Here is a 26,106-nt window from a genome sequence, read left to right as displayed (position 1 = left end):
TGGTGGTTAAAATCCACCTCGTTCTGAAAAGAAGTTGCGTTGCTCCTGGTGTGTAAAGGCTGTTAATGTCTTGGTCTGTATTCGTCTCAGGCTGTTCATTAATAGTTCTGAAGCTTCTGGCTTCAGCCAGAAATACCGTACACTGATTGGAAAGACATCATTTGTGTCATGAGAGACAGAACGACTTTCTCCACAAGACTGAAACTGGACAAGTTTCTTCTTTCCAGGGAAATTCACAGAACCCTAAATTAAGACGTCATTGTTTCATATTTTTCTACATGACTTTTCTTTCATGCACATAAACGCATCGACTGTAACGATTTTGTGGTTTAGTTAAATGACTGCATTGTTTGTACAATGACTTCACCCATTCCGATAGTTAGTTCACTGTATAAGATTGTGTCATCACTGATATTTCTGTCTCTCCTTCTAGCAATGTGACCCAGAGAAGCTGATCACAGAGAGTAAATTTCTCCAGCTGGAGTCTCTACAGGAGCTAATGAAGGTTTTTATTAGTTCTTACCAACATTTCTTTCAACGTGTATGTAGCTCTTGTCTTGCTGTGTCTTGATTTTAGTTCAGGCTAGTATGGATACATGGCATTTATATCATGGTTGGGTCATAAAGACAACAAAAGCAAACCAGATTCTCCTATCCAGGCTCTGATATCAGTCACCCCAGATGAAGAGACTTATGATGAAGAGGATGCTGCCTTCTGCTTGGAGATGTTGCTGCGTATCATTCTGGAGAACCGGTAGGAAAAGGAATCTGTCAATAATCCATTCACAGCACAGTCCCAGGTGTTGTCTGAGTCATTGAACATCTCTCTCTCTCTCTCCGTGTGTGTGTGTGTGTGTGTGTGTGTGTGTGTGTGTGTGTGTAGAGACCGTGTGTCGTGTGTGTGGCAGACGGTACGAGACCATCTCTGCCATCTTTGTGTCCACCCCAACGAGAGCTGCTTCCTGGTGGAGAGGGCTGTGGTGGGACTCCTTCGGCTCGCAATCCGCCTGCTACGACGAGAAGATATCAGCTCTCAGGTACACCAAACACACACACACACACACCTGGACTCAAACACTGCAGCAGAGTTGGTGTGATGTTACTGGATGAGATAATCATCTCAGGTCAGCAGACTGTCACAGTGGTCAGACTGAAAGGTCAGCTTACATCCGAACAGCAGGTTGTGTTTTTCCGCAGACGGGTCTTGTTGATCTCCTTTACCAACACTCTGACTTTGTGATTGATTGTCTGCTTCAAGCCTATCTTTTAAGTCTAAATCAGGCAGTCTCTGCAGCCTGAGGACACCAACTCTGGTCTGGCTTTGATTCACAGCTGATTCAGTGGGTTTTTATCTCTTTTCTTATTATTTCCCAAACACACTCGTGTTAAAATGCTGCTGAATACACTGCTTCCATTTCAATGCTCAGACATCTTGAGTAAGCATGTACGTTGATTGCTGCCCACCTCCTGCTCTGCTATTGGTCAGGAGAACTGCTCTGACAATGACCTTCTGTCAACAAAGTGGAGCATGATGTTCAATAAGCTAGTCATAAGTCATTGTGGTTTTCACACTATTCAATTCAATTTGATTTATACAGCCCAACATCACACATTTGTGGTATTAGGCTATAGCGTAGTTGGGTTTGTTGATGTCGTGGTTGGTGCGCACATGTTCACAAAGTAGCCTGTTTCCACAGGTCTTTACTATTTTCCCTATGTAGATAAGTAATGACTCATGTTATGTTTATTCATGCAAACATCCAGCACTAGGTGCAACAGTAACTTTGGTCTTTGTTGCAAATGCAACACATAGCACAACGGGGTACAGGTGACCCTTCCTCCAGGACTCCCCTCCATCCGTGTCTCACGCTCTCATTAGCTGTAGCTGACAGACTCCCCAACAGGTCCAGATACTGAGTCTGCTACATATCTAGAATGTGCCATCGATGCATCGACGAGGCTCACGTCTGTGAACAGTTGCCACGTAGCGCTCGAGCACGATGTGCGACCACAGATTCTCTGATTGGCGAGCGGGAAATCAAGGCTACAGTCGTGTAGTGTGAACTAGGCATAATGGAAGACTGGGACTGTGCAGCCCAATGTGCACAAACTAAACCAAGCGTGCATCACCTGAGCTGGAAAATATTTTTGAAGGATGTTCTCAGCATTCACATGGACAGTAGAGGAGTTAGTCATGCTGCTGCCCTCTGTGAAGTACAAGCAACAGTACAACCTTGATAAAGCCATTGTTCAGGTCTACATGGTTGTTTGATCAATCAGACACACTGTTGCACATGTTCCTTCCCTACCCCAAATACACACACATGTGGTGGAAAATAATCTGTTAAACCTTCCGCTGAGAAATAACCGAGATGAGAAAACTCTTAAATATAAAAACATATTTACTGAACAGACACTAATAATAATTCAGCTGAATGGATAGAGCTCTTTCCCCACAGACGGTTCGGAGGTCTGACAACAATGAATCGTTGAAACGGAGTATATATGCACATTATCCCCCCCCCTCGCAGATGTCCTCCTTCTCTGTCTGCCAGGTTCCCAGCCTTGGTATTGTATTTTCGTGGGAAGAGGGTTAAGTGGTGAGATCAGGATGACGTCATAGCAAGCCATACATGATATGCCTTAGATATGATAACATTCATTATTTGGGTTGAAATTAGTCTAGTTGCCGTCGTCTGCATACAGTTGTGTCAAAAAGTGTTTGCCCCCTTCCTGATTTCTTATTTTTTTGCATGTTTGTCACACTTAAATGTTTCAGATCATCAAACAAATTTAAATATTAGACAAAGATAACACAAGTAAACACAAAATGCACAAAATCCAAACCTACATGGCCCTGTGTGAAAAAGTGATTGCCCCCTAAACCTAATAACTGGTTGGGCCACCCTTAGCAGCAACAACTGCAATCAAGCGTTTGCGATAACTGGCAATGAGTCTTTTACAGCGCTGTAGAGGAATTTTGGCCCACTCATCTTTGCAGAAGTGTTGTAATTCAGCCACATTGGAGGGTTTTCGAGCATGAACCGCCTTTTTAAGGTCATGCCACAGCATCTCAATCGGATTCAGGTCGGGACTTTCAGGCCACTCCAAAGTCTTCATTTTGTTTTTCTTAAGCCATTCAGAGGTGGACTTGCTGGTGTGTTTTGGATCATTGTCTTGCTGCAGAACCCAAGTGCGCTTCAGCTTGAGGTCACGAACAGATGGCCGGACATTCTCCTTCAGGATTTTTTGGTAGACAGCAGAATTCATGGTTCCATTTACCACAGCAAGTCTTCCAGGTCCTGAAGCAGCAAAACAGCCCCAGACCATCACACTACCACCACCATATTTTACTGTTGGTATGATGTTCCTGTTCTGAAATGCCGTGTTACTTTTACGCCAGATGTAATGGGACATACACCTTCCAAAAAGTTCAACTTTTGTCTCGTCAGTCCACAGAGTATTTTCCCAAAAGTCTTGGGGATCATCAAGATGTTTTCTGGCAAAACTGAGACGAGCCTTTATGTTCTTTTTGCTCAGCAGTGGTTTTCATCTTGGAACTCTCCATGCAGGCCATTTTTGCCCAGTCTCTTTCTTATGGTGGAGTCATGAACACTGACCTTAAGTGAGGCAAGTGAGGCCTGCAGTTCTTTGGATGTTGTTCTGGGGTCTTTTGTGACCTCTTGGATGAGTCGTCGCTGTGCTCTTGGGGTAATTTTGGTCGGCCGGCCACTCCTGGGAAGGTTCACCACTGGTCCATGTTTTCGCCATTTGTGGATAATGGCTCTCACTGTGGTTCGCTGGAGTCCCAAAGCTTTAGAAATGGCTTTGTAACCTTTTCCAGACTGATAGATCTCAATTACTTTGTTTCTCATTTGTTCCTGAATTTCTTTGGCATGATGTCTAGCTTTTGAGGATCTTTTGGTCTACCTCACTTTGTCAGGCAGGTCCTATTTAAGTGATTTCTTGATTGAGAACAGGTGTGGCAGTAATCAGGCCTGGGTGTGGCTAGAGAAATTGAACTCAGCTTTCGAAAGATGTGATAAACCACAGTTAATTTATGTTTTAACAGGGGGGGGCAATCACTTTTTCACACAGGGCCATGTAGGTTTGGATTTATTTTTTTTAAAAACTGCATTTTGTGTTTACTTGTGTTATCTTTGTCTAATATTTAAATTTGTTTGATGATCTGAAACATTTAAGTGTGACAAACATGCAAAGAAATCAGGAAGGGGGCAAACACTTTTTCACACAACTGTATATGCAGGTTTAAGCGATACTAGTTATAACTAAAAGAATGATATGATAAATTTCAACACACACACACACACACACTCTGTAGTTTATTAAAGTCAATCCCACACATCGTCCTGCTCCCACAAATACTCACTGGAGCACCACGGGGAGAAGGACTGAGACACTGCTGGTGTTAGTCTGTTGATGGGATTTGTTGACAGTAAGTCAAATATGCAATACAGCAGCAGCAAGCCTTTTCTTCTAACAGGATTACATCAATGACACAACAACCGTAAAAGAGACACAGTCAGACTTTTCAGGCGGGGTTGTCACCAGGGTCATTAAGCTAATGTTGCATTCAGTCATTAAGTCAGGGGGTTACTGACAATACGGGTCAGTCATGTTGCCATGATCACATTGATGACCTACAGTATGATATAGTGAGCCTTTCATACTCATTTTACTGGACTGCACCAGATAATCCAGGTGTTGATGTTTAGTATCCACCTTAGTGTTCCAAATAGAACGCTGTCTGAGCACCGATATCATGGAAACTCTTCCATTGGGTCCAAACAAAGACTGAGAGATGTGTGCTGATAAGTAGGTAATCTAGAGCTGACCTGACCTCGTATTAGGAGGGTGACCTACATTTAAACCCATCATCTAATACTCGGAAATCAGCTTTGCATCTCAACACTGTGTTTGTGTTTTGTTGTGTTTGAAATCTTATTCCTATATAAAAGTTTCCATTTAGTCACATGGTATTTCATTTACATTTTCACTTAGGAGAGTGTTTGTAATAAAGGAAAAACAAGAAAGAAGTAGAAAGAATGAAAATGTTTGAATTTGATATTTGACCAGATTCTCTTCCAGCCCTGATCTTCTCTCTTCATGTTCACACCCACAGGTTCTCCTTTCCCTGCGTCTCCTGCTGATGATGAAACCTCCCGTGTTGTCCCGGGTCAGTAGGCAGGTGGCCTTTGGCCTCCATGAGCTGCTGAAGACTAATGCAGCCAACATCCACAGCACAAACGACTGGTTCACGCTTTTCTCCTTGCTGGAGTGCATCGGAGCCGGAGTGAAACCGCCCGCCTCCTTCCAGCTCGCTTCCACCCCTACTGACAACGACACAGGTGCAATATTTCTCTCCACATCATCAGGTTGACCTCATTTGAGTTTTTGTTGACCACTGAAGACTGTCGTCCTTGTCCATGTCGATGAGTCCTTGGGCGAGACTCTTAACCCGTAGGCTGAGCCTGCGGTGTGTGAATGAGTTACTTAGTCCTGATGGGCAGGTGGCACCTTGCATGGTAGCCCCTGTTTTCAGTGTGTAAATGGGTGAATGACATGTAGTGTTAAAGCCCTTTGAGTGGTCAGAAGACTAGAATAGCGCTATACAAGTGCAGTCCATTTACGTCCGTCCCGTTCTTGTGAACGCGATATCTCAAGACTTTCTTCAAATCTTCTTGTAGAAAGTTTACTTTGTACCGTTTATATTTGACTACTTTCAAGCCAAATGAGGAATTCTCTATCTCCCACCAGCACTGTATTCCTAGCACTGTAGGAAAGATAACAAAGTCCCCAAAAATTACTATTACAGTTAGAATAATGTATGAAAATCCATATGTTTCCCAGAGACTCTCCTTCTTGTGTCTGGTGATACTGAGGAGAACAGGTTGGTGTTAATATCTAAATACAAACTGCAGTTCAATCACTGTAATGCTGGTAAATTGTTTTTGATATTGAAATGTGGACATTCAATCTTTCTAGTGTGTGCTCCCTAACGCTCCTCTTGTTTGTTAATGCAATGCTGTTCATATTTTACAAGGAATGTCTTTTTTTGCATTCACATATTTACAATACAATACATAAATACAATTAGTTGCTTGTTATCCCTCGAAACTGTTCAGTGATTGTCCCAAAAGTTATTTTTGAACTCATAAAAGTTGAATATTCACCAAACACAAAGTAGTGGCATCTTTCAAGAACAGATTTTGACCCACATTTTTGTCTTGTGTCATGCAGTCAAGAAAATGAAAGTATAATTGTGTACTTTGTGTCTCCAGGAGCCCAGTCAGATAGCGAGCTGCCCTCTCATCATGTTAGTGAAGTGAGTTTAGACCGGGGCTACACGTCTGACTCAGAGATCTACACGGAGCACAGCAAGACCAGGATCCCTCGCTCCACAACAGATGTGGATGTAGCAAGCAGTGGATGGCTCGTGGTCAGCGCGCACACACACACACTTACAAAATACCTGAATGATGAGCAGCGAGCCAGGCTGTATATTGTACATGCACAGTCACTGAAACATCCTCAGTCACGTGTTTAGGATCACATTTTCTAACCTTCAAAATAAATGATATTTGTATATTTGTTTGATCAAACTCTGATGCATATTTGTGTGTCTGTGTTTTGTACTTTTGTCCAGGTTGGGAGAGATGACCTGGAGATGAGTAAGAGCCCTCAAGTCAACTCCAAAGCTCAGCTGAATCATCCCCTTGTGAACCAGTACAGTCTGACGCTGGGTCAGGACCTGGGCCAGCACGACACCAAGTCTCTCATCAAGTGTGTAGAGACGCTCTCGTTCATCGTCCGTGATGCCGCCCACGTCACCCCTGACAACTTTGAGCTGTGTGTCAGAGCCATACGAGTGTTTGTGGAGGCCAGCCTCAATGGAGGTGAGACATTTACAATTCCATAGGAGCTATTTTAAGAAATCTAGATATACTAGGAACTTCAAGGTGCAAGATCCAAATTGGGGGTAATTCCCAATGCTTCTCAACATGTCGACGGCGAGCTGAAGGCAAACAGCTAACAGTGCTGACAGTGCAGAGTACGGCAGAAGTGCTATCAGAGCTTACAGTGTTTACCTGAGGGGGAACCAGAGGGTGGGTTCTACTCTTCTGCCGCTGTCGGTACGGTGTTATCAGCTGTAACCGCCGTGTGAGAGCAGTGCAGAGCGGCGGCTTTGAGCTAACCAGTGGGGCACGCTCACATGCACTAACATGCACTAAGAGGCTCGAGGCCGGACGGCTATGTCAGCAAAGAAAGAGAAGCTCTGATAACAGCAGAGCAGCACTAACAGACTTCATTCTCTGCTCAGGAAGTCATCCATAACGATGTACACTGACGATGTCACTTCTGAAGGAACTTTCTACACAGGAGTAATGGCTCACTGGTCACATGTGCTATTCAAGCTTAGCTGCGACCCAAAGCATCCCTTTACCTTTCAAGTTATTTTCCATCTCTGTGCATACACGTTTGATGAAGTAGAAATCAAGTAATAAAGGAGTATGCCAAGCAAATATTACACAAATCCGTCAATCTCCCTCCAATTCCTAAAAATCTACTATTTTCTATATTTGCCATGGTTTGCCCGAGTTACTCCAGGACGGACGACTATTTGAGAAAAGACTGTTTTATGAATCAAATGTTCTAGCAGCGTGTAGAAACTTTTGATTCAAACTACAGCAGCAACCCTGTGCCTTTAGTCTGCCCGACATTCTTTTCCTCTCTCTGTGCTTTAACCTCCTTCTCATCTGCCCCCAAAACCTCTTCCTCCTATTTTTCCATTCATCCCTCCTGCTGTGTGTGATCTACACAATGACAGGGGTTAAGCTGGAGATATGGCAGTGGTGCACCTATTCATTTCCTGCTACAGCAGTGCTTCAGGCCATTGGAAACATGCCGTCAACAGAGCTTTACACAGACGAACAAAAGCGATGGGTCGATCAAAGCACTGGGCTGAGGCACGGCGCTAATCTCTTTGAGATACTGATAGAAAGTGCAGAACCTGCCATTACTCGATTGAGCGTTCGTGGTCTGACTTCATATTGTTTTGTTGAAGGTAGTTTCAAGATAAATGGGAAGTTTTTGAAATGGCCTAGTTGAAATGGTGTGGTTGTTTTGAGGATCGGGCCATCATGGATGTGATTAGTTCATGACGAGCTCTTTAGGCTTCATAATGGCCGTACCACATAACAGAGGGGCGTGGCCACCCGATGCCAGTAAAAACTGGGTGTAGTGAACTCCCACTACTTCCACCTTTTCCTCAGAGAGAGCTGTCATAATTCACTCTGTTACTGGAGGTTTTCATCTGGGGAGGTGGGTCTCCCTCTCTTTACTTGAACTGAGTTTATTCCTCCGCTCCGGGGACAGACGTGGCTCATGAACATGGTACATCAGGAACACCTGGAGGGTATTTCTTCACATTTGGCACAGACCTCCCCCTGGTCTACATGAATTGATGCGATTTTGGTTGTCAAAGGTCACTGTGACCCCACAAAACATGATTTTGGCCATAATTCACAAATTCAAATGCCTATTATGACGATTTCACACAAACGTCTAATAGCATAAAATGATGAAGTGATGACATTTTGCACAGACACAATGTAAGCTGTAACTTCACTGGTTAGCGGAGGGAGACATACAACCGCAAAGCTGTGATTCTAGTTTTCTGTTTGAATAATTTGCTTCCTCAGGTTACCGCAACCATGACAAGAAGAAGAGCCACAAGTACGACTCCTCCAAGTCCCGGATGAGAAAGAAGGCAGGGGGAAGGGATAAGGAGGGCGGAGGTGGAACGAGGCGAGGTGGCAACCGGGCATCCAATCAGCGTCCATCACGTTCCCACAGCGACGAGGAGGAGGACGAGGGTGTCCCGGCCAGCTACCACACGGTGTCATTACAGGTTAGTCAGGATGTAAGTACAACGGCATTCTTTACACTTCCACCTTATTCTGATTTGAGCCCAGCATCTCGTTTCACCCACACATGGTCACATTCAGTGTAGGTGAGCATTTGAGTCCATGCAGCACTAAAATGATTCGTTTAAAGTCACTTAGCCCCTCCCCCCGTGTTGCATAGTGAAGCTTTCCTTACAGCTGTCATGTGGAACAAAGTAGCTTTTCCAGTCATGTCCACCTGCCCTGTTGGTTTCCTCCTTCTCCTGTTTCTGGTGTGATGTTTGGATGGAATGTTAGGTTAAAGGATAATATGCCATTATTATATATATATATATATATATATATATATATATATATATAGTTACAGCTATAACATTTAATGTCTATAATATACAGTATTGATACTGATTGTATCAAATCATTTAAAGAGACAGACGTATTAAGGACTTGTGTAATTGACTTCATGTGTTTTAAACCTCAAAATCTCAATATTTTAGTGCACACACCCTGTATTCACTTTCACTTGACATTTAGACTTCTACTAGATATAAAGCCGTACATCCTGGTATTGTTAATACTGGTGTTGGTGTGTACAGCTGTTAGACCTGATGCACACTCTGCACACACGGGCTGCCAGCATCTACAGCTCCTGGGCAGAGGAGCAGCGCCACCTGGAGGCTGCAGGAAGGAAGATCGAGGCCGACTCCCAGACCCTGTGGACCAGCTGCTGGTGCCCGCTGCTGCAAGGTAGGCCGCTGTCACAATGAGCAGGAGGAGGACCGTCTAATGCCTCCGCTAAAGAGTACCTTCGTGACCTTTTTAATGTGAACTCTTTGCATTTGTACTTTTGAAGCTGTAATGTATTGTGGATAAAATAGCAAAAATCAAATCATAATTTATCAATAATAATAACAGAATAATGCAGGGTCACTAGTAGTACAGTTCAAGTGTATGATAAACTAACGATATGAAAACACGACTCTTGAATACATTTCTATTTTTTACACAAGGCCTTAACATTGTGCCTGTTTGAAATGAGGTTAAAACATATCTTTCAGAATATGCATATACATAAACCATCTTCATGATGAACTGCGTTCTGGTGTTTAACAGCAAATAAACGAAGTGGAGTTGGCTGAATCCTGCTCCACACATCACATGAAACGTATCACTTCATATTGTAGCCAGAGACCTCTTCAATCAGAGGTCAGACCTTTCAAACTCACACCTGACAATTGAGACACCACCGCTGGCCGTAACTAGATACAGATATTTATGAGTTCAAAAACATATGAGATATTGATGTATCAGCAGATACTCATTTCTTAACAGACACACATTAAGCAAAAACATGTTTTGAAAGTTATTCCTTCAAATTATTTTTGTTGAAAGAAGTGTGACCAATATATGTACTGAGCAAGATATCCTCTAATTGGATCTCTTTCATCAACTTCAGTGTGTTGTGACCTACAAGCTCTTTACCAGGTTTTAGACCATTTATGAAACCAGGGGGTCATGTTGTTTAGAGGCTCAAACATGTACAGTAAGATGTTAATATACTTGACTTTGTTCTTGCCTGTAACACCTCCGCGCACCATAAATGTGTACAGTATGCTTGTAGCTGGTTCTGAGGAGATCAAGAGGGATTGATGAGAGGTGGAGGATAACTCATGTCTGTCGTATGGTTGCCCACTCCAGGCATTGCTTGGCTATGCTGTGATGCCAGACGTCAGGTCCGTATGCAGGCCCTCACCTACCTCCAGAGGGCGCTGCTGGTCCATGATCTGCAGACACTGGATGCAACCGAGTGGGAGTCCTGCTTCAATAAGGTCAGAAAGAAGGAGAGCTACATGTCTGCTGCGCTCAAATCCTCTATCTGCTCTTCTGTTAAACAGAGCAGGTCGATCAAAATGTGCTAATGAAGTTGGATTTTATAAACTAACTCCTTTATCTGCAGTCCCGTTCCTCACTCGGTCCGGTTGTACTTCCTGATGTAGTGTGTGTGTGTGTGTGTGTGCGTGTGTGTGTGTTTGCAGGTGCTTTTCCCGCTGCTGACTAAGCTGCTTGACAATATAAGCCCAGCAGATGTGGGCGGTATGGAGGAGACCAGAATGAGAGCCTGCACACTCCTGTCAAAGGTTTAAACAATACACACTGCAGCACACACACACACAACAACCAGCACATGTTCCCACAGGAGCAGAGCATTCACACCAGCTGTCACATATTTCACCACACACACACATGGACGTGTTCAGCTTGTGTTACCCTTCTTCTACGAGCTCCGTGCTGTTTTTGTATTTCCTTGTTTGTGGTGAAGACTTGTTTTATTAAAAGATGTTCAACTTACAGTGTGATTGCATTATCAAAGACACATCAAGATTTCCATTTCAGTATAAGGGAATAGACACAAAAGAGAGGAATGGGGAAATACATAAACATGAGCAAATACACGCAAATGTACTTGTAAGAGAGGGTTCATTAATTAGTGTTAATTAACATGAGGATGATACATCAACTTATATACATACATATGTACATGTAACAGGAGATAATACCATATACACATTACTGATACAATAACCTGTTGTAGTGGTACTGAAGGGGAACACTAATTATATTATGATAATATTAAAAAGTGTGTGTGTGAACACTTCATTTTGGCCAACATGTGATTGGCATGAAGTTAAGGATACAACAAATACACGCCTACTCAACCTTGGCTAAATTCCCAGTTAATTCTAAAACAAGAAGATGGAACCAAGAGGAAGATCTTTATTTAATCTGGAGAGATCATCGGGAGCAAGTTCATCTCAATGACGTGGAGAACACGCAGCACATGAGCTCTGTCTCCCGGCAGCAGCTGTGGACTGATCATGTGTGCTTGTTTTCCGTTGGTCCAGGTTTTCCTCCAGCACCTCTCTCCTCTGCTGTCCCTGCCCACCTTTGCTGCCCTCTGGCTCACCATTCTGGATTTCATGGACAAGTACATGCATGCAGGCTCCAGTGACCTGCTGGTGAGAATAGTCTTACTACTAACATACAGTACTGTAATGTGATTGTAGCTGATATATCACGCTGATAGCTGATGCCTTCATTCACCTGTGGATACAGTCTCTGTTCTCTCCTCTGATGGGCTGCCTCTGGTTTTGGTTGTGTAGTTGGAGGCCATCCCTGAGTCCCTGAAGAACATGCTGCTGGTGATGGACACAGCAGGGATCTTCCACAGCGCTGACTCCAGGACAGGATACTCAGACCTGTGGGAAATAACCTGGGAACGAATTGTGTGCTTCCTGCCTCACCTGAGGGAGGAGCTCTTCAAGCAGACCGTCATACAAGGTACTCAGCAGACACGCAGGGATGTAGAGGGTGAACAGCCCGATGCAATGCCTCCACAACATTTGCATAATAGTTTGTTGTGGTACCAGGAACTTGACGATGGTGTTTCTCGTGTATCATCTTTGTTTTAGATCCAGTGCCCAGTCCTCCAGCAGAGCCCGTGCAGCCGACACCCTCGGCAGGCCGGCCTTCATCCCCTCAAGTGTCTCCGCCAGCTGCTCAGCCAACCTCCCCAGTTAACCCTGCAGAGACACGGACCCCCAGCAGGCCAGCATCACCCCAGGAGCCCCAACCAGCCGGTGTCAACGGTAAAACACTGACGGTTCCCAGCAGTCACATCTCACCACATGCTCTGTGATCACCACGGCTTCTATGCACATCTATTCAAAGAGATAACTTTAGCAGTGTGATAAATATGAGCCCAGATCTAATAGTAACCCAGCTTTGCAGTGAGGGAACACTCATTTCTCCTCTGTGTGTTCTAGGATCGGCCCGCTCGTCTCCGGGGCCACCCTTGATTCCCCCTGTGCCATTAACAACGTCCCCTGCCCAGGCCCCCTCACCCTTGAGCCAGTCCCCCCTCATCCTGCAGCCTCTCGCCTCCCCCCTGCAGGTGGGAGTCCCGCCCATGTCCCTGCCAATCATCCTGAACCCCGCCCTCATCGAGGCCACGTCTCCTGTACCACTGCTTCCTGGTCCCAGGCCTATGAGCCCTTCTGAGTAAGAGAGCTCAACCCCCCCCCCCCCCCCCCTCACACTCTGTCCTCTTTCCAGACCACCCCCCCCTTAAACTACTGGATCCCACAGACTTCAACTACAGCTTCAAGAGCTTGTCACAAGGTTCTTTAAACGATGTAACATGTGCGAGAAGACAAAATAGATGTGCCACCTCAATTATACCACATTTTATTCAAAGGAGAAGAGACGTGAGGTTTTCTTTTGCACGTTGTTTTATTCCTGTATGTTCAGATATCCGGGAACAGGAAATGCAGGATAGAGTCATACTAAAAGTATTAAAAGTAAAAGTGTGATTGAGGTTAAGTGGGTTGACCGTACCTGTCGATAACAACCAGGCCTGTAGCTACCATGAGAGGGCTGACTGTATGCTGCACACATGGCCAGCATTTTATCGGCTGATTCCAGTCTTTTAAACTCAATGCATCATATATATTTTAGACCAATACAATAAAATACAAAGTCTGATTCTGTTTTCCCACCACAGCTTTATTCTTGGGAATGTAAGGCAGGCGTCAGTTCTTTTAAAATCTCATGAAAAGACCCAAAGCTAACAGTTAGCACGGCGCTCCATGAATCTACATGTGGTGCTCTAGTGAGTGTTTGAATGTGGATCCAAATACACTGCAGTGTGTGTTGATGGTGATGAAGGACCATCCAGAGCAGCAGTTGGCTCATTGATGAAGAACACGTATCAGGCTGTGGTGCACTCACTAGACTTGTTAGGAAGTGTCAGCGGGGCTCTGCTGGTAGTAACACAGATATAAACTACCACCACCACTGGGGGACATGGTCTCAGGACGTCTACAGGTCTGTTCAGGCTACAGCCCTGGTGTCCATGTGTGGGAATATTCCTGATCGGGTTCATGTATTTAGGATAAACGTTGATTAAAAGTGTGGCATAAAGGATCGGTATATCCAAACTGGGGTTTAGTCTAGAGGTAGCACCGTCACTCCCATGTTTTCTCATTACCCCCCCCCCCCCCCCCCTCTCTTGCATAGCTGCGAACTTAATAAGACCAGGCTGACCTCATGGCTTTGCTCACACACCTGTGCTTCATATTCATCTAGAGATTTCCGGCGGGGACAGTCAGTGAGTTATTGGGATTGGAGGTACTGCATGTTGTTGATTAAATGAGATTCCCAGAGCTGTTGTATCACCACTGTTTGATCAGCGTCTGATTGAACACTGTACAGAAAAGGACTTTATTTATTTACCGATCACTTTGTGCCTCACAGAGGCTACAGACGGAGACACTGGCCCGCTCTCTTTCTTTCTTTTCAACTCTGCATGAGCTCTTTGCCCCCAACGACTAAACACGAGCCGTGATTCCTCTCCCACCCAACAGAGAGGGGCTGTGTTGTGTGCACATGATGGACGGAGATGTCACATCTACCACATTCCAAAATGGAGATACTTGAGCGTGCAGTGAGCTCAGTCCACTGCATGGAGCAGAGCGAGGGATCCATGTAGACTTTATTGCTTCATGATAAGTCGAACACATAATGAAAGAGTTCCGTATTGATGCCATTTGATCATGTTTGTGTAGCTGCAACAGTGCACACATGATGAGTCCCCAGGGCCTTCATGTAGACTCGTACCACACGGAGGTCATAATGATGACGGCAGTAACTGAACCTCTTCTGCTTACATGTAATCATTACTGAACATTTACTGAAATTATAACATTTAAATAGTTTTACTTTGAAAATCAGCCATCTCCATAGATTTAATTTTGTCTGCAGGTTATTTCAGTTCAGTAAGTTTCATCTGTCGTGGGGCCAAAGGCTACATATCACATCACACACATAGGACAACATTATACAATCCACCTTTTGTAAATACTGAAATATATAAAGTGCATAATAACAGAGTTAACTAATTCAGATAGAAAATTAAAGAACATATCATTATTTTGCACAAATTGAATCTAGAGACTCATGCTGAAATTCCAAATGAGAGAATTGAGACGGGAACATCTGGTCTGCCAAGATTAGACGGATCAGATGACATGGTGTGAAGTGACTGACCTGAGGTCTGCTCCGCCTCCTTCAGGGTCATTGTCTGTTCACGACGTCTGATTCAGACAAACTCTTTATTTGGGTGTGAAAGCTGTCAGTGGAGCTCTGGTGCAGAGGGTTAGTGCTGTTGACCACAGCTGAGATCTCTGTGTTGTATGTCATATCATTTGGTAACCATGGAAACACATATGCTCATTAGCATGCGAGTACAGGGATTTTACCAGATCAGCATAAAAGTTAAAACGATGTTTTAGCAGTGACCACAGTAACTGTTCCCTTGTTTATTTATGACTTATGACATTTGTGATTATGATTCCATGACCTGACTTCATCTGTACGTCAGAGTTTGTCTGATAACATTTGAGCACCTTGAACACAAGTGGCACCACTTTGACCGGCCTTCTGACCACAGTGGCATTTAGAGCCCGTGAGTTCAGATAGTTTTAGGAACATGTTGAAGTGCTGTCGTTTCCTTCGTATGTATTCAGTCTGCTCCCATAGAAAGCGGCTGCCGCTGTCGCATGCTGATTGTGCCTTGTGTGCAATGACATGGAGCCTGACCGGCTGATGGAGACTAATTCACCATTTTAATGCCAAATGACGTTGAGTAGAGTAAGGTGTAGACGTGGACAGCTTAGCATCCGCTCAGCGTGGCCCTGGGATCCTCTCGGTGATGTGACATGTTATTTATTGAGTTGTGAAAGAAGAGGACTTCTCCACTGCAGTACAGCTGTTGGGTGACACTACAGCCTCATAGAGCCGCCAACAGGAGATGTTTTGTAAGCTGTGTTTATTTGTTGGAGGGGACTCTTATCAGGTGTGGAGTCTTGCTTGAACAGGAAATTACATGAATATAATGTGTATATATAAATGAAAGGTAATGTACTTTTTACTATGTAATAAATATAATGTAAAGAAAGTGCTCATTGTGTTGTTTGTGTTGTTGTTTGATCACAAAGACTCCTTAAGACACTAAAAGTCCAAGAGAGCAACTTTACACCGATGAGAGAAGAGGTATGATATGAATTATTATTTACTAGCTGAATAGTTTCAAGATCTCTGGTAATTTCTGAACATTGTCAGAAATTGTCTCTTCTGACGGCTTTACGACTGCTGTGGTTAAACCCTTCCTTCAATAACCAGACCGTGATAACTATCCACAGTCTTTAACCCTCGGTTATTTTCAAAAGTACCAGAAAACGTCATGTCTCAACAACTCTCACACCATCTCCTAAAAAGTCTGCGTTCAGAGCTCGTCACTCCACCGACAATGTGCTGACTAAAGTAAATGATCTACTGATCTCAGGGCAGCTGTTGACACTATTCACTGATCACTGTATACTTATTGGCCTGGCTCTTGAGTGGTTATAACCTATCCTTTTCTTTCTTGTTCCCTTTAATAAAATGACATCAATATTTTCTCATAACAATATTGGGCCTCTGCTCTTCTCTCTATAGATCACCTCTTGGCCAAATAATTAATTTATTAAATGTATCCAATTAGAGTCCTGCTTGTCTGTGAAAAGATGGATGTCGAATAATTTCTTGCTCTTAAAATCTGATGAATCTGCGATGCTGGTCTTTGGCTCTGCTCCACATACACACCAGTGTGATCCCCAACGTCAGACAGACGAGTGGTGTTACGTTTGATTCAACCCTCTCTTTTCACCAGCACACCAAATCTTTCACCTTTGCATCACAGATCAGGTCGGCTTTGTATCATCCAGACTGGATTATTGTCAGGTCTTGTTTTCAGGTCTGCCTCGTTGCAGCTGGAATCTGAACTAAAACCATGTGAGATGCATCTTTGAGGTGCTTCTGATGACTTACAAAGTTGTCATTGGACACGCCCCTTCTTAACCCTCATATTACCGTCAGAATTCTCTGCTCTCAAAATACAGCCGGTTTCACTCTGGGGACAAAGAGCCTTTTCCCATCATGCCCCCTTTTATGGCATTACCTCCCTCCGGACATCAGACTGATTCTGTTGATGCCTTTCAATCCAAAGTCCAAACTCGTCTTTTTGCTTTGTTATTGTGTCACGTGATGAGTTGGAGAGAGGAGAACCGGGGTTGACACAGGTTGTTGTGTTGGAGTTCAGAAAGTGAAGCCCAGTGTTCTTTCAAAGGTTTGCAAAGTCGTGCGTGTGTTCGTGTGTGTGTGTTCGTGTGTGTGTGTGTTCACACAGAGACTTCTGGGTGTGTAGTTCTTCTAGACTTTCTAATAAATACTTCAACACTTTTACAACTAAACGCGACTTTTTTAAAGTAACAAACATCAAATGGTGATTTGCAGAGTCCAGTGTGGAGAAGTCAAAGTACTGAGAGACACATTGTTGGTTAGAGTCTGCACATAACGTCTGTTGAATGGAAGTGGAGACTTACTTTGTGAAATGTAACATTCTGAAAACAACAGCCGATCTCTGGTGTAAAACATCTGAGGTTTTATTTCAAAGCAGAATGAGAACCACAGTTTTTTAGTAAACTAAGTGTATCAGAAACTACAGAGGCCAGCAAAACGGTTCTATTTGTACATGGAATGTAAAAACATCATTGAAACGAGGGACCATAATGTCAAACTGTACGGATTCAAAGGACCTAATCTATAAAGAACACAATCTCATGAGGGGACAGTGGGACATAAATGTAACAGCACTCCACTCACACAGATTTTTTTTTTTTCCTCTTTAACCAACACAGATTCTACATCAACCCCCCCACACACACACACACACACACACACACACACACACACACACACACACACACACACACACACACACACACACACACACACACACACACACACACACACAGTCTCGTCAACTATCTACACCATCTGCAACAAACAACAGTTAAAAAACAACCCCTTTAAGCAGGATCCTCACTTGGCGTCCAGCTTGGCCATTTCCTGAAGGTATACTCCGATGCTCTCACTGTCGAACAGAACAAAGTAAATGTTTTTCAGGGAGGAGCTGCTGGACGACACAAAATGGTTGGAGATGGCCTTGAGGATGAGCTGGGCGGCCGTTTGTTTGGGGAATCCGTTCCTGTGAGAAAGATTGAGGTGGTGAGATAAATCTCACTGCACCAAGAGTTCATGAGGAACACTTTAACAGTAGGGGCCGGTGAAGACTGATGTATAGCATCTGAAGCTAAGACTAAGAGCATCAGACCATAGTGCTGAGACATGTCATCGTAAACAGATTTATAAGACTGACACTACTGCTGATACAGATAAAATGACAATTACAACCAACAAAATATGACACTGTTAAGTCTGTTTATGTCATCCTGACAATCAGACTAATCATCTCCATATTAGACATTATTCAGTTTGGAAGGGTAACCAGCAGTGCAGTGAGAGGCTGAGTCGGACTGACAGGAAATATAACCAGAGCCTGTAGTATTATTAGACGACACAGCAGATTCAAAAGCTCTAAAAGCTTTTACGAACCAATCGTGACAAACAACACGGAAATACTGGCCTGCGAATATTATACGTCTCGGGCTTTTATTGTGAAAGGTATGAACAGAAGAAGTGGATCTGGTCTGCAATGCCTTTATTTGGGAAATGAAAGCTGCGTAAATATATTGAAAATATATATTAAATATAATTTTTTTCAAGCGATTAATTCGCTGGCAACATAGGACTGTTTTAGTCTCACACAACATGGATAAAAAGACAAAAACAGCAACATTGCTTTTTAGCCCCCCCGCTGTTGGTCTGAACACGGCCTTAACCCCAGCAGACAGTACAGACATCAAAATAACTGATTATGTGCTCAAAACACAGCAACAGTACACAACCCTTTTTCAGACCTGGAGTTATGCAACACTGGTGCTTTCATCAATCTGTTAAAGTGACGCTTTTTAGTCTTCAGTCTGGTTAATGGGAGTGTTTACATCTGTAACAAGGCATTCCACATGTGGGCCTCCTGTGTCCCTGCTGGACCACCGTGCAGAGTAGCAACGTTGTGTTTATTAATGACCATCGATCACCACCACTTCTTCCAGTGCATCCACAGAGAGTTCATTTCATCGTTTATCAGAGAGTTCTGGTTCTGGGTTGTAAAGCAGAGAATGATGATGCTTTAAGTTGGGGCTCTGGTTTTGCTGGATATTCATTTATTCATCAACAACATGAGAATATATATAATCATTTTCTGATCGAGAAGAATCGGAAACATTTTCTCTGTACATAAGAGATGATGATTTAGAGATCATTTGACCTGCTGCTGCGGTCGTAACATTAAGCCGACTGCCTTTCTCTTCAGAGTTGGGAGATGATACTGTCCTCATTAACAACACACCTTTGTTTCAGTGCATGGACACTAAGCAGTCAAACAGCCTGAATGAGACCTTCATGTGTATAAGCTCTGGTGACCTGCGTGTCAGCTCACAGTGGATTAATAGATTAGTTTGAAGTGTGTCAGAGTAGAGCTCACCGTCCAGCAGGAAGTGCAGGGAAAGCCACGGACTTGAGCTTCTTGTCCTCCGCCGCCGAGAGGCAGTTCTTCACCGTCTTCTCCAGCTGGTCCTCACACTTCTCTGAACCCCACTGAGGGACGTTACAGTGGATGATGAAGCGCGCTGCCATCCCACTGGCCTGGCTCACTGCCACTGCAAAGACACAGACGCTGAGCTTGACAGTTCAACCCTTAGACTCCCTGTTTAATTCATTCATTCGGGCCCCTTGTATTCCTCAAACTATTTGTTTTTTTTATAATTCGGTGGCGTTGTAGTTGTTGAAAATGATTTTTGAAAATTATTGCTCGTGAGCTCCGATCACACTAAGCAGCGCTGATCAAAGGAATCAAAATGTCTGGCCCGGGATCGAACCGCCAATCTTCTGATTGAGGTACGACCCGCACTCACTTCTGAGCCACAGTCACGGGTTTTTGTTGATTTCTGGCATCAGGACTCTGCTGAGTGAAAACCCTCTACAAAGGTGTTCTTAAGAGAGGCCCAAACTTAATGGACACTATCAGAATGCTGTAGCATGAACAGCGTTGGACTCATTACTTTTAAGTCTTCAAAGGTTCAAAGAGGAACCAAACCAGATCTATGTGAAGGCTGTTGGTCCTTCAAGGTTGAAGAAAGATGGAAGTACTGGACGGTAGCAGAGGGATGGGTGAGCACATGTCTACAGCTCTCCATTAAAAACAGGCTGAAACAGCATCTCAAACAGCACCGCTCATACAGTTTGTTCCATGTGTGAAGATTCTGTACCTGATGCCACCTCCAAAGGCCCCTGTGCTTTCCGCAGCTCCTTGACCGCCTCCAGGAACTCCCGGCCTCCGGCCTTCTCCAGGGCGTTGCCTGAAAATGTCACAGCAGCAGGTGAACACAAGAGGCTGGGTAGAGGGAAGCGTGGAGACTTGTGGAGAAGAAATAGAGTACACATGAACATGTCCTCCTCACCCACTCCGTCTTTGAGGTCCATCTCCGAATTTGTCGGGTTAATTATACCCTCCACTTTAATTGTTCCAATTTTGCTGATTTCACTCTCCGTTAGTGAAAGCTGTGGATTCACAAGGTCGTCAACACAGAGAGGAAACAGCTGCTGTAGTTCTCTAACTTAGTCTATGTAGAGTAGACCGATTGTCACCTAGAAGACCTTAACATGAATAAGTCCTAGTTGATCATTTTATTATCCATCAGCAGCTTCAGCTCATTAGATATCACATCATTACCTTTTGTCCAAGGAACAGGCTCTTTGCTGACAGGATGGTGAATCCATCTCCGGGACCGTCTTCCACTGTGGAGTTCGGTACAGACTCGTTGTCTGTGCTCTTTGCCAGATGAAAAGAATGGCACATTTAAACCAATTCAAACAGATAATACACAGATAATAAGACAGCTGAGCATCAAACCTCAGTACTTGTTGACAGTGTGGCATTTCTCGTTAAATGAATGAAGTAAAGGTTAAACACATTGTGCATGATAGTTCATTCTTGGACGCATTGACCAAATAATCTTAACTCAAGGTCCACTTACTCGCTCTTTCTGTAGCTTTCCACCATATCTTATGGTTTTCTAAAGCAAATATATTCGACAGACAATCAAGTTCAACTGCTCAACTCCACTGGATCACGGAGCTGCTCAGACTTGGTCTTGTGTTGGACTTCACTGAAGTGATTTTGACTAAAGCCCTTCCATGAGAAGTAGTTGAAAGCTCCACAAACAGCTGATAAGTGAACCGTGACTGGTTTTGTCAAACTTTACAGGTACTAAAAACAAGTACCAATGTTTTCCTGCTGTTTGATAGCAGTTTAAACAAGACAGGGACATGTCAGCGTGAGATGTGTTGCTTAGTCCACTGATGGTCTGATGGTCATGTCATGATAGTTCATGACATGTTGCCCAACCACGTCTAAAGCCAAGCTGCTTCCTGTTCTGATGAAGTCAACAAATGGGGATGACAACGTCCTGCATATGTCCTCACCTCCACACACCTGGCCAATCGCTTTGCTTTATTTCATTATTTTGGGGATTTCAGCCTTTATTGGACTGTTGACAGTAAAGAGGCAGACAGGACAGAGAGAGAAGGGGTACGACATGGAACCCAGTATGTGGCATGTGTTGTAACTAATCCGCTACCAAGGCACTCAGTTGGATTGTTTGTTTCAGAAAGCTAAATAAATGATTGCGCTGTTAGAGAGGTGGGTTCAGACAGCGCTCAACGATCTGAGAAGCATTTCACTTGAAGCACACTGAGGCCTGAATGTCCCCCATCTCCATTCTGTTGAGTCCACTGACCTTTGGCTTGCGTCCTCGTTTGCCTTTAACCTTTTTGAAGGATTTGATGGGTTTCTTGCTCTTCGAGCGTTCTACCTTCTTCTCGGGAATGGACGCCTGGCTGTCGACTTTCACCCTGACCCCCCTCTTCTTGGAGAGCAGCTCTGGGTGTATCCGAGGCAGGACGCCTCCATTTGAAATGGTCACCCCCCGCAGAAGCTGATGGAGGAAGTGTTCCCCAAACAAAGAGTTTGACTATGTACGGTACTTATTTATTCACACGAGTGTTGCTCTCTTTGAGAAACGGTGACCTGAGTTGTGCTGAGCTGAGGTTGAACAGTGTTGGGATCCTTCGCGCCTGCTGAAATATCAGCTGCTACACACATTATCTGCTGTCAGCTGACACCTTCACCACGCATGTGCCTCAACTCCAGGGACAAGACTGTAGCTCACATTATCGTGAGAGGACAGTTTCTTGTTTCTCATTAACCATAATTACAATCACTATTCAAACCTTGATACCATTTGTTGTTGCTGCACCGTTCATGAAAAAGTTGTGTATGTCCTGTGCCTTTACTGCATATCGTCAAACAAATCTGTACACTACCTGCTCGGGTACTCTGTTCACTACCTGCTCGGTTACTCTGTTCACTACCTGCTCGGGTACTCTGTTCACTACCTGCTCGGGTACTCTGTTCACTACCTGCTCGGTTACTCTGTTCACTACCTGCTCGGGTACTCTGTTCACTACCTGCTCGGTTACTCTGTTCACTACCTGCTTTGGTACTCTGTTCACTACCTGCTCTGGTACTCTGTTCACTACCTGCTCGGTTACTCTGTTCACTACCTGCTCGGTTACTCTGTTCACTACCTGCTCTGGTACTCTGTTCACTACCTGCTCGGTTACTCTGTTCACTACCTGCTCGGGTACTCTGTTCACTACCTGCTCTGGTACTCTGTTCACTACCTGCTTGGGTACTCTGTTCACTACCTGCTCGGGTACTCTGTTCACTACCTGCTCGGGTACTCTGTTCACTACCTGCTCTGGTACTCTGTTCACTACCTGCTCTGGTACTCTGTTCACTACCTGCTCTGGTACTCTGTTCACTACCTGCTCTGGTACTCTGTTCACTACCTGCTCTGGTACTCTGTTCACTACCTGCTCGGGTACTCTGTTCACTACCTGCTCGGGTACTCTGTTCACTACCTGCTCGGGTACTCTTTGTCAACCTGAAGAGTGACGGTCTACACCCAAATACCAGCCACTCGTCGAGCACTCTCACCTGGTTGAGCTCCTCGTCATTGGCCACAGCCAGCTTGATGTGCCTGGGAGTTATTCTGCCTTTCTTGTTGTCCCGCGCTGCGTTTCCTGCCAATTCCAAGATCTCAGCTTCGAGAGAAAACACAGTGTGGAAACAAATCAAACATACAGTGGTTGTTGTGGTATTCAAACTTGTTAACTTCTCACTGTGACTCCCAGTCCATCAAGAACAAGAATATAACAGGCAAGACGTTTACACTGAACTCTACTTGGAGTCATGTGGACATAAAAAAAAAACACAAAATAAACCTTGTTGTTTTCTTTTTCCGATCCTCTTTGTGTTACTGGCTTTAAGGTTTAAAGTAGTAAAAGATATATGATAATGGGACACATTATATGTTACACTACTTTCATTATTTCAATAAGCGACTTTACGACAAATGTAACAGATTTCTTGCACTCTTTCAGTAGAACTGGAGAAAGTTTACATACAACACATAATGAACACATGCAACAGTACAGTGAACATGTGTAGATGTGTACCGTGTGTAACGGTACACATACTGTGACGGTATGAAGCTTGAATCATGTGTTTGCCCTACCTGCCAGGTACTCGATGACTGCTGCCATGTAGACGGGCGCCCCCATGCCGATGCGGTATTTGTGCGTGCTGGTGCGCAAATACCGCATCATCCTTCCCACAGGGAAGATGACTCCTGCCCTGGCTGAACGGGACAGCTTGGTGGCCTTCTTCTTTCCTCCTCTGGCTGACATCCTGCTAAGGACACAGAGCACAACCCCGAGTGAATAACAGAACGTGTACTACACAAACAACATACACGTGTTCTCCTAAATTGCAAAAAGAAAGCAAAGATGTGGCATCAGTCCACATACTGTGTAGTTGTGAATGTATTTGTCCAGGTTTTGACATCTGTCTCTTGGATTTCTGCCTCCACCATAATACTGTGGAGATGGATGGAACTGTGTTTGTATTGGTCACGATATAATGATTACATTTTAAAAATGGATCAGGACGATCTCTTTCCAGGAACGTGTCCCTGTGATCTTTGGATAATCCACAGAACAGAGGGACTTTTGAAATGTTTGAAAGTAGTTTGACTAAAACTGTAGATTCAATTTTAGGTTTTCAAATTTCAAAACGTCATGTCAGCATAGCTCACTTTGCAGATTTCCCAGCCACCTTTTTGTAGCGAAAGTGAACGGAGCCTTTTACAGTAGATACAACCACAGTGCTGTGCATCAGTGGATTTCAAAGTGCTTAAGGTTGCCAAAAAGTAAGAAAATGAACTACTTCTTCCACAAACCCTTCTGCTTGGACAATTAACTTGTATTTGCATCAGAATGAATTCCACTGAAGCACACATGCATGCATACATGCATATGCTTTTACAAATGAGTTATGAGGGTTGAATAAAATGTGACAACTTGTGACTTTCATCGATGCTTCCCCCCCCCCCCCACCCATCTTTCTTAAATCTTTATTTACCTGTCAAATAGTACACACCGCCTCCCTCAATATTCAGAGTAACACATGATGAACTCAGTCAGGAGAATCAGCCTAATCACCATGACGACCCACAGCTGATACAGAGAGCAGGGGGGGGGGGCTGTCAGTGTTGTGCTTGGAGGACAAACAACATACGTCACGTCCACTATCTGTCTCTGTGGGTGCCATAATGAAGGCCAGTCGGTTTTTATTTATTTTGTCCTCCCTACAAACATATGTTGAGCGAGCATGTTGCGACGGGAAGGTTACCGAGGTGTCCATGTAAACAAGTCCCAGCAGTGAGCGCTCTGGGCGGCTGCGGCCTACAGCAGCGCCGCTGGAACTCGCATGATTTACACGTAGGCAATAATGAATACGGGGAGCTCACCGCTGGCGTTTAAGGTGGTGCGTGCGTGCGACGTTGGGTGCACGAGCTAAATGGAAAAAAAGACGGGAATGTCACCGGGGGCTATGTAAGCTAGCTAGCGTTACTGTACCCGACGTTACAGTGGAGCGAGCAACACCCCTTCGACGTCGCTACGCAGACGTTAATATCGACTCTTCGGTTATTTGGATAGTAGAAGAGCCCGACACGGGGACCCGAGCTTGAACGGGGAGCTGAATTTATGTATTTGCTCTACGTCAGCCGGGAGGGAAACCATAAATCCAAGGGTGAATGTTAGCTCCGCCAGGTCATCGCCGTTTGGCTTAACAAAATGATACACATTCCACGGAGTCACTTTCGCGTGGTGCTCTCAAATAGAGACATTGACCATAACGGCCCATTTCTTCGAACAAGCCCCCCCGCCCCCTTCTTTTTCATGTAGCTAGCCTCCAATCCTCTGCATGTGTGTAATCACATCAGACATGGAAAGTAAAGCGTTCCTGTCAATCCGGATGTGCGCCTCTGCACGGAAAAATGAAGACAAACCTTCGAAGTTTCTACCTGTTTTGTCCTCTTTCGCGCGAGTCAGAGATGCTCCTGCACGGAAGACAGACGAATCCCCCGGTGGAAGACGGCGCGCTTTGTTTTGATTCGCTTTATTTGCTGTCCTTGTACGCACTCTAGCTTCCCAACCTTAGGAAACCCCCACAGAGCGAGCAGGAACAGCGTAGTCTGGTTGGAGGCTGGCTCTGTGCTACTGATGCTGCAAAGGGGAAAAATCAGTAGAGGGAAAATTCAGTGAAAACGCCCCCTAACATGGCTTCAAGAGGGAAAGGAACGCGATGTGCTTACATAGGAATGGTCTTTGAGGGCAAAGCAAAGGAATACAAATACATTTTCCTCGGAGATCAAATAGATCCTAAATGGTAGGCCTAGCCTAAAATCACCTCTCATAAGGCCCTAAGAGTAGACTGTATAATTCACTGGATGTTTTCCAGCCTCCCACCGGTGTCATTTACAGCAGGCTAGACGTATGAATGAAACCTGCAGAATCCCAGGCCCAACAGGTAGTGGAACAGTACAACATATCTCCTCCATGAACATGCAGACAGTGGGAAGTGAATCAGACAGATGATCCATCTGGCCTGTTTGATGCATCAGGAGAGAACTCCCAAAGGGCTGAGGGAGTC

At 44.4% G+C, this 26,106-nt stretch overlaps 2 protein-coding genes across 10 annotated transcripts in view; one reads left to right on the top strand and one right to left on the bottom strand.

The window, feature by feature from the left end:
• gbf1 (golgi brefeldin A resistant guanine nucleotide exchange factor 1) overlaps positions 1–15,945 on the top strand; it is a 95,923-nt gene extending 79,978 nt beyond the window's left edge. For 5 of the 6 annotated variants that reach the window (XM_076077341.1, XM_076077343.1, XM_076077342.1 and 2 more), the window contains 14 exons: positions 434–505; positions 660–754; positions 884–1,037; positions 5,144–5,369; positions 6,303–6,460; positions 6,668–6,917; positions 8,724–8,944; positions 9,524–9,674; positions 10,626–10,756; positions 10,964–11,065; positions 11,831–11,944; positions 12,089–12,266; positions 12,398–12,574; positions 12,752–15,945. In XM_076077341.1, the coding sequence (XP_075933456.1) occupies positions 434–505; positions 660–754; positions 884–1,037; positions 5,144–5,369; positions 6,303–6,460; positions 6,668–6,917; positions 8,724–8,944; positions 9,524–9,674; positions 10,626–10,756; positions 10,964–11,065; positions 11,831–11,944; positions 12,089–12,266; positions 12,398–12,574; positions 12,752–12,990 (2,268 nt within the window). In that variant the 3' untranslated portion in view covers positions 12,991–15,945. The remainder of the gene's footprint in view (positions 1–433; positions 506–659; positions 755–883; positions 1,038–5,143; positions 5,370–6,302; positions 6,461–6,667; positions 6,918–8,723; positions 8,945–9,523; positions 9,675–10,625; positions 10,757–10,963; positions 11,066–11,830; positions 11,945–12,088; positions 12,267–12,397; positions 12,575–12,751) is intronic. The other variant, XM_076077344.1, reaches the window with a different exon arrangement.
• Positions 15,946–17,444: 1,499 nt separating this feature from the next.
• On the bottom strand, positions 17,445–25,674 carry macroh2a2 (macroH2A.2 histone). 4 transcript variants are annotated; one of them, XM_076077119.1, is made up of 10 exons: positions 25,478–25,674; positions 24,532–24,626; positions 23,627–23,802; positions 23,047–23,153; positions 21,785–21,982; positions 20,719–20,817; positions 20,447–20,546; positions 20,255–20,344; positions 19,471–19,645; positions 17,445–18,072 (listed from the first exon to the last, which is right to left on the bottom strand). In XM_076077119.1, the coding sequence occupies exons 3-10, from the start codon at positions 23,796–23,798 to the stop codon at positions 17,907–17,909; spliced, it is 1,107 nt and encodes a 368-aa protein (XP_075933234.1). In that variant the 5' UTR covers positions 23,799–23,802; positions 24,532–24,626; positions 25,478–25,674; the 3' UTR covers positions 17,445–17,906. The 4 variants fall into 4 exon arrangements, with proteins under 4 accessions (XP_075933234.1, XP_075933235.1, XP_075933232.1 ...); XM_076077120.1 differs by lacking the exon at positions 24,532–24,626 and having other exon boundaries at positions 25,463–25,674; XM_076077117.1 differs by lacking the exon at positions 24,532–24,626.
• Between the last annotated feature and the right edge of the window lie 432 nt (positions 25,675–26,106).

The sequence above is a fragment of the Anarhichas minor genome, unplaced genomic scaffold (assembly GCF_050575085.1).
Source record: "Anarhichas minor isolate MPS153535 unplaced genomic scaffold, ASM5057508v1 ptg000058l, whole genome shotgun sequence".
NCBI lineage: Eukaryota > Metazoa > Chordata > Actinopteri > Perciformes > Anarhichadidae > Anarhichas > Anarhichas minor.
This window is presented reverse-complemented; position numbering and strand designations above follow the sequence as displayed.

Bases quoted from the DNA above. Each gene is read 5' to 3' on its own strand.
- macroh2a2 (XM_076077120.1), bottom strand. From the start codon at position 23,798: ATGTCAGCCAGAGGAGGAAAGAAGAAGGCCACCAAGCTGTCCCGTTCA. The intron at 20,818-21,784 runs GTCAGTGGACTC...CATCTGGCAAAG, and splicing joins AACGAGGACGCAAGCCAAAG to AGCACAGACAACGAGTCTGT. The intron at 20,345-20,446 runs GTGAGGAGGACA...TGACATTTTCAG, and splicing joins GGACCTCAAAGACGGAGTGG to GCAACGCCCTGGAGAAGGCC.